This window comes from Dipodomys spectabilis, unplaced genomic scaffold (genome assembly GCF_019054845.1).
Source record: "Dipodomys spectabilis isolate Male_0828 unplaced genomic scaffold, ASM1905484v1 ptg000030l, whole genome shotgun sequence".
Taxonomy (NCBI): domain Eukaryota; kingdom Metazoa; phylum Chordata; class Mammalia; order Rodentia; family Heteromyidae; genus Dipodomys; species Dipodomys spectabilis.
In genome coordinates, this window is record NW_024870707.1 from 7,996,203 (window position 1) to 8,004,387 (window position 8,185).

An 8,185-nucleotide genomic window follows, 5' to 3' on the forward strand; every position below is an offset into this window, starting at 1 on the left:
GTCCCACGGGAGCAGGGCTTCCCTGGCTTGCCTTGCTGCATGGGCTGCATTTGAGGTCAGGGGAGGGGAGGCCGCATACACACAACACCCTTTTGCCTGTGGGGATCACAGGAGGAGCAGCAGCGTCTGGCTGAGCAGCGGCTACAGGAGGAGCAGAAGAAAGCCAAGGAGGAGGCAAGGGCCGGCAAAAACCTGAACGTGACCGTGGACGTGCAGGTGAGATTCACGCCCCTCGCACAGGGCTCTGTCTGTTCCGATTATTTTCTGCCTAGTAGTTACAGATACAGTCTGTGCATATTAGGAAGATAGAGGACCATACTCTTCAGAGAGGAACCCAAAAGTTCATAACTCCTCTGAGCATCTAAAATACTATTTATCACAATGAATTCCAGGAAATGGGACCATATTTTTGTTGTTTTTTGGGAGGGGGGGGCGGCGGCAAAAGGGGAGCACAGAAATGGAGGGAGGAAGGATAAACAAATACAGACATAGTATTCAATATACACTACGTAAAAAATGAACTATGCAGCTTGTGGGCAGGGATGACGGAGAAATGGGGAAAGCGAAGGAAGGGGTAACATTAAGAAGATTTGTACTCATTTTCCAACTCATGGAATTGTGATCCCTCTGTACAACACAGTAACAATAACAATAAAATTACATTTAATCATTTTTTAAAAGGGGATGGTTCATGTCCCTTGATTTTATATTTTTGGGGGTGGTGGTAACAAGAGTGTAGCCCAAGCTGGCCTCCTCAGTCTGGGATTTTATGTGTGTAACACTGTGGTAGGATTCTGTATTTATTTATTTATGCCAGTCCTGGGGCTTGAACTCAGGGCCTGGGCACTGTCCCCGAACTTTTTTGGCTCAAGAGTAGCACTCTACTACTTCAGCCACAGTATCACTTTCTGCTTTTCTATTTATATGTTACTGAGGAATCGAACGTAGGGCTTTACGCATGATAGGCAAGCATTCTACCACTAAGCCACATTCCCAGCTCTGTTTTTACTATTTTTGATAGGTATATTCCTTAATGTAAAATAATATTTTACTTGAAAAAAAACCCCAGAATTTTAAGAATGTATAAAGTTAAAAAGGGGGTCTTCAGAAGAAAACTGTAGCTCAGTGTGTGTCCTATGTTTTTACATATATAATGATTTTATTATTTTTTTTATTGTGAAAATAGCGTACAGAGGAGTTACAATTACATGGGCAAGATAATGAGTTCATTCCTTTTTTTTTTTTTTTTAATATTTTCTTCTTTTTGTCCCCGTGGCCGACCTCTAAGCTCCCACCCTCTGGACAGAGGAGAGAGAGGGGAAGAAGGAGTTCAGGAGTCTTGTCTCCCCTCCATCTTCCTGCCCAGGTCAGGCCAGGATCTGCCTCTCTTCTCCCAATCCCTGTTCCCATTCTTCTAAAGGAGTGACAGGAGAAACCATCCGTCTGTGTTTGTGATTGTGATTAACATCGCAAAAACGTTCAAAGAATCCCAAATCGATTAGAAGCCCGTTGGGTTTCACTTCTCAGGCTGCTCCATACAGTGGCTACAGTGGCTTCCATTTCCATTTTTGTCGGCCATGAGAGGTTGTTGTCTCCCCTCCCTATCTCTTTTGATTTTTACAAATTGTTAGGGAAATGGTGACATACAGAACGGTTACAATATGCCAGCCCGCACCGGTGGCTCGCGCCTGTAATCCTAGCTGCTCAGGAGGCTGAGATCTGAGGATCACGGTTCAAAGTCAGCCGGGGCAGGAAAGTCACCAGACTCTTATCTCCAATAAGGCACTAGAAAATCAGAAGTGGCGCTGTGGTTCAAGCGGTAGAGTGCTCGCTTTGAGCTGAAGAGCTTAGGGATAGCGCACAGGCCCATAGTTTAAGACCCACCACCGACCCCAAAAAAAAAAGGAAGAGTACATTTTTTTTTTTTAATTAATAAGTTGTTGTTTTTTTTTTTTTTTTGTCGTGGGGTTTGAACTCTGGGCTTGGGCACTGTCCTTGTGCTCTTCAGCTCAAGGCGAGCGCTCTACCCAATGAGTTCATTTCTTATCAAGCATTGTTGCCTCCTCTTTGTTTCCCCTTCCCATCCCTTCCCATACTCTCCCCCACTTCCCCCCACCCAATCCTCCCCCACCCCCCCACCAAAGTTGTAAAGTTCGTTTTTCGACATAACGAGTTGTACATCTCATTGTTGCAATGGGTCCACCTGTATCCCTAGTTAAATGATTTGTTTTTGCCCTTCCCCTCCTAAATTATACCAACATCAAATACAATGAAAGCAGGGGTTATACCGTGGGGGAGGGACATACAAAGCAACATAGAAATCATCTTATAAGTATGTTAGAAACAGGGCTGGGCAGGTGGCTCAGTGGTAGAGTGCTTCCCTTGCATGCATGAGGCCCTGGGTTCGATTCCTCAGCACCACATAAGCAAAAAGAAAAGAGCCGGAAGTGGCGCTGTGGCTCAAGTGGTAGAACGCTAGCCTTGAGCTGAAGAGCTAAGGGACAGCACCCAGGCCCAGAGTTTAGGCCCCACAACCGGACCCCCCCCCAAAAAAAAAAATGTTAGAAACATTGCATGAAAGAAAAAAAAACATTTGAATACTTATCTTGGGGTTCATATTATTATTATTATTAGCCATTCCTGGAGCTTGAACTCTGGGCCTAGGCACTGACCCTAGCTTCTTTGGCTCAAGGCTAGTAGTGCTCTACCACTTTAAGCCATAGTGCCACTTCTGACTTTTTCTGAGTAGTTTATTGGATATAAAAGTCTTCATCGATTTCCTTGCCTGGGCTGGCTTTGAACTGTGATCCTCAGATCTCAGCCTCCTGAGTAGCTAGGATTACAGATGTGAGCCACTGGCACCTGACAAATATAGCCATTTTATATTCACAGACATATAGGCACCCATACATACTCATATAAGTAATGGTCCCATTGGGAAGCTTGAGTTTTTTCTTTTCATTTGGTATATTATAGACATCTATTTTTAATACATGCAGATGTCTTATTTTTTTTAAATTATTACTATAAAGGTGATGTACAGAGGGGTTATGGTTACCTAAGTCGGGTAAAGAATACATTTCTTTATGGACAATGTCACCCCTTCCCTTGCTCTCTCTCAGTTGATGTCTTATTTTTGGTGTGTGTTCCAGTTAATTAAACTGATTTTCTCCAGCTCTTGTTAATGAGAACTTAAGCTCTTTTCAGTTCGGTGCTAACATCAGGCCAAAAAAAAAAAAAATCTAGAATGAGGAGAGATTTTCACAGCTGTTAAGTTAGGATGGTGAAAACTAAGTGAGCTAAATGGCTGTTTATGTAGATCGTTCAGTTATTGTTCAATCACATGGTCTGCTGGAGCCATTCTGAAGGTAACATACTACCCTGGAAAAGATACAGATGCAAAGTGGTACCTAGTCTGTGACTTGTTTTTTTCTTGAGAGATGAGGGCAGCAGTGAGAGCTCCACGCCTCCTACTGGTGAGATACAGGAGTACAGGGTAGGAGGCTTGACAGCCATGTTGATTTTTCCCCCCTCCCCAGTCTCCAGTTTGTACCTCATATCCAATGACTCCACAAGGGCCCAAGAGCCACCCCAAAATCAACCCAGATAACTATGGGATGGACCTGAATAGTGATGACTCCACTGATGATGAGGCTCATCCCCGGAAACCCATCCCCATCTGGGCCAGAGGTAAGTGGGGCCCCGAGCTCCCCAGAAGACTTGGATCCTCCCCTGTCCTTACCTGTCAGGGCCTAGCAGTAATGGGGCTGCCTGCTGCAGGTCGTCCAGGCTGTTGTGCCAGTACCTGGCAACAAGGTATTGACCTAACAAACCTGTCTTGGGCCTTGAGTGTTCATCTGCAGACCAGACCTAGGGTGTTGGGTTCCTTTGATCTCTGAGCACAAAAGTGTTGAGTGCACTGACCCAAGACTCCAGGCCTCTCCTTAGAGTCTTGCCCAGTAGGGCTGCTAAGGCTTGGAGTAACATTGCACCTGGGTGTGAGGAGAACAGAACGCTGGTAGGGGTTAGGCAGTGTGCTGAGAGTGGAGCCTGGGTTTCCAGCACAGGCCCGAAGGAGGAGCATGGGGCACAGGAGAGGATGCGACCTACAGTTTTCAGATTTCTGTAGGAGTGGAGGCATGCATGAGTGTTACCTGAGGCTGGAGCAGAGGCCGAGCCCTGTAGGTGTGGAGCAGGACTGGACCAGGATAGGTGCTTTGCAGATTTGCCGATCTGGAGGCTAGAGCAGGGCATAGGCCCCAAAGGGAAGAGCGTGGAAACCCCATGGTGGCTAGCTCTGTACAGATTGCTCATTCTTGAGAGTTTTACTTCATTTGAACTCCTCAATAACTGAAATCTTACTCTCTTTAGCCATCAATCAGTCTCAAGCCACTTGAGAAGTGGCCAGCCGGTGTGGGTGTGACGAGCAGTCACCTGATGGTGGCTGTCCTTAGGTGGCCCGCTTTCACTCTGCTCCTTTGTGCAGGGGTGGGGGATCATCAGCCCAGCTGGGCTTTACTGAGAGCACAGCGAATCAGGAGCAGCACCTGCTGCTGGACAAGGGCTGGGCCCATGCCCCAGGGTCTCCCTCATCCTGGCTGGCAGGGCTGTGCCCTCCCACAGCCTCAGCCCCATGTCCACGGCACCTTGGCCTACAGAGCTGATGATAGTAGCTAGCTCACCAAGGAGGTGGGAGGGAGATGGCTTCCTGTGCCTGTGCTGTGCTTCTACCAGGCTCCTCTTTGCAACCTGGCTCTGCCACTTGTGTGCTGTGTGTCTTGAGGCAAGTCTCCCTGTGTACAAAATAGGGTAAGCAGCACCCCAGCCAAGGGCTCATGGAGCTCAGCCTGGCTCCTGGGTTCTCTTGGAGTGCCTTGCTTGGCTTTGGCTGCCAGCAGATGTCAGCGAGGAGGAGGACAAGGGCACTAGGCGGTGCTGTGGGCAGGGGGTTGGCTCAGCAGGAGAGGATGGGCAGGGGCAGCGCTGCCACGTGGGCGTGGGGAGGAGGAAGTAGGGAAGCTCACCCAGCCTTCTGTGTTCCTCTCAGGCACCCAGCTCAGCCAGGCCATCGTCCACCAGTACTACCACCCCCCGAACCTTGCGGAGCTCTTTGGAACCATTCTCCCCCTGGACTTGGAGGACATCTTCAAGAAGAGCAAGCCCCGCTACCACAAGCGCACCAGCTCTGCCGTGTGGAACTCACCGCCCCTGCAGGGGCCCCGGGTCCCCAGCAGCCTAGCCTACAGCCTGAAGTACTGAGGCATGCGTGCACTCTGCCCTTCCGGCAGTCTCGGGACCTGTGTCTTGTCTTTGTCTGTCTTGTCTGTGTTTTGTCTGTGTGGTGTGCGTGTTGGGCTGGTGCCCTGCCGCCTGGTGTGCCATTGCTGAGGGCTCTGCCGTGGAGTGGCTGTGGCTGTCCTCTGAGTGCCAGGCTTTTGTGCTGCAAGGGGAAAGGGAGCCCCAGACCAGTTTGGAGGTTGGTTCAAGAACTAGGAGCAGCCCCAACTGGCCCTCAGGCAGTACTGTGTATATAGATTCTTCTATTTCAGTTGAATTTTAGTTTCTAGTGTCTGAGAGGTAGATTAATAAAGTATATGCCTTGAAGCCTGCTGTGGATATTGTGGAGATGGGGATTTTCAGTAGAATGTTCTGGAGGCACTGCAGTGTACCTCAAGATCACCTGTGGGGGCGGGGCCCACCCTGTGGTACTGGTGTGTGGGTGATTCTGATCAGACAACTTCCAGGAAACGGGTTAGTATCTCAAGATCGCGCAGGTAAAGCTGCTTCCTGTTTTGGGGGTAGATATTCCTTGTTTGTTAAAGGGACGTGTTCCTCAGAGTGTCCACTCCCAAGGTCCACTCTTGCTGAGGTCTGCAGGTCTGTGCCAAAGCCTGAGACCCATGGAGAAGAGCGATGCCCCTTGAGCCCCCTTGGGACCAGTACTTGTAAGCAGTGCTCAATAAGAGCTTAGCACCAGGGAAGGCTGGCCCTGGTCCTGCCCGCTAGCTGCCCACTGCTCATGCCCCTCACGTGGGGGTCGCAAACTATGGCCTATGGGTCCAGCCAAGCTGTAGGCAGTATTTAGTTAGATGAGAACACACCTAATAGAAAGGTCCATTCACTCACCTGTTGTCCCCAGCTGCTGTGCAGACTGCTACTCTACAGAACTCTTGCAGCCCGAGAAGTTGAAACATTTTCTGTCTGAACTGAAACAGTTTGCCAACTCCTGCCTTAGGACAAAATAAAGGTTAAATACAACAGTGCCTTAAGCAATGAGGAAGTGGTGACCCTACATGGTAGAGTGCAGGCTCAGAAGACTCTGCCTGTGGAAAGCAAAGCTTTCCACAGTTCCAGCTGGTTCCACCTGTTATCTGAGACTGCAGTAGACTGAAAAGCAGGTGTCTTGTCTGAAACCACAATACCAAAATATCACTTCTTGTGCATGTAATTATATAGTATCCTAAGGAAAAGTTGTTCAGCACAACGGCCAGTGTATTGGTCAGTATTTCTTGTTTTGTCCATTCTAATAGGTCATGGTTTTGGGTTGCATTTCCCTAATGACCTAATGGTAATTAAGTGCTTTTAAATTTGGGTTTACTGTTGAGTTTAAAAGATGAATGCCATCTTTTGCCAGACATGTGCCCTGCAGTATTTGCTCCCACTTGCAGCTTGCTTTTCATTAAAAAATTTCCTTCACAGAGAAGAAATTTTAATGTGACCAACTTTACTATTTTATAGGTTATATTCTTCTGGTGTCATGTCTAAGAATTCTTTAGCCCCAGATCCCAAAAATTTTCTTCAGTGCTGTCTTCTAAATATGTCTTTATTTTACATGTTATGTCTTGGTATATGATCTTTTTTGAGTTACTTTTTTTTTTAATTAAAGGGTGAGATTTATGTGTTTTGTTTGTGTTTAAGGGCTTATTGGTAGTTGTTCCAGCAATATTCGTTAAAAAGACTGTCTTTTCTCCATTGGATTCCTCCTGTCTTTGTCAAAACTCAATTCATCATCATCAATTCCTGAGTTCAGACTAAGTAGGGACTGAGAAAAAGGAAGAAAGAATCAGCCACACTGATGTGATCGAGTTTTTAGGGATTTTTTTTGTTGTTTGTTTTGATGTCGGTTAACTCAGGGTATGGGTGCTATCCCTTCGCTCAAGGCTGTTGCTCTACTACTTGTGCTACAACTCCACTTTCAGGTTTTTTGCTGGTGAATAAGAGTCTCCTGGTCTTCCCTGCCTGAGCTGGTTTCCAACCATGATCATCAGAACTCAGTCTCCTGAGTAGCTAGGATTATAGGCTTGAGTCCCCAGTGCCCAGCAGTTTCTGACTTCTTAACCTCCTCCATTGATGCTTGTTTCTTCTTTTCCACCTATCACTGGATTTCAACACCAATAAGTCTTAATCTGGTGGTGCAGTTCTTCCAGGTTTAATTGTCCTTTTCAAAATTATTTTGGCTATTCTGTTTTAACTTTCCATGGAAAGTTTGAAATTTTGAATATCTACAGAAACATTCCACTTGGATTTTGGCTGGAACTGCAGTTTGTCCTTAGATAAGTTTTGGAGAAAAGGATATAATTCTTTCAACCCATGAACACCACAGCTCCTCTGTTGGCATCTTTGGTTTCTTTACCAGCAGCATTCTGTGGTTTTACCATCCATAAACTATATATTTTGTGAGATATATTTATTTTCTTGGAGTTACTGTAAATGGTATTGTTTGTCTGATTTTGTTTGTTTCATTCCATTGCTGGCATGTAGAAATACAATTGATTCTTGTGTGTGGACCTGTGTCTTGTAACGCAACTTAAAGCAACACTCAGCGAAATTTGTAGCCCTAAATGCTTTCATTAGGACAAAGTCAGTCCTCACCAGTGAACTCAATTTCTTCTACGTTAAGAAACTAGAAAAGGAAGAGCAAATTCTAGTGTAAGGTGCAAAATAGCAGTAGCAGAAAAGAAGCCACTGGTATTAGAAAAGTAAGAGAAAATTCTAAACTGGTTACTGAGAAATTCAAGATTGACCGGTCAGAGGTGAACAGAGGTGAGGTACCAACTTGTAAGTCAGGAGACATTGGCATCACAACCAATTGTTGCTACACAGGAGAGTGAGGCCAGAAGATCTAGAGTTGCAGGCTGGCCTAGACTATGTAATGAGTTCGAGGCCAACTTGGGCCACATAATAG

At 46.5% G+C, this 8,185-nt stretch overlaps 1 protein-coding gene across 3 annotated transcripts in view; it reads left to right on the forward strand.

Moving 5' to 3' along the window:
* The window catches only part of LOC122105256 (inner centromere protein), a 32,059-nt gene extending 24,830 nt beyond the window's left edge, over positions 1 to 7,229 (forward strand). For 2 of the 3 annotated variants that reach the window (XM_042676414.1, XM_042676415.1), the window contains 3 exons: positions 112 to 216; positions 3,540 to 3,690; positions 5,048 to 7,229. In XM_042676414.1, the coding sequence (XP_042532348.1) occupies positions 112 to 216; positions 3,540 to 3,690; positions 5,048 to 5,259 (468 nt within the window). In that variant the 3' untranslated portion in view covers positions 5,260 to 7,229. Of the gene's footprint in view, positions 1 to 108; positions 217 to 3,539; positions 3,691 to 5,047 lie in introns of all 3 variants that reach the window. The other variant, XM_042676412.1, reaches the window with a different exon arrangement.
* The last annotated feature ends 956 nt before the right edge of the window (positions 7,230 to 8,185 follow it).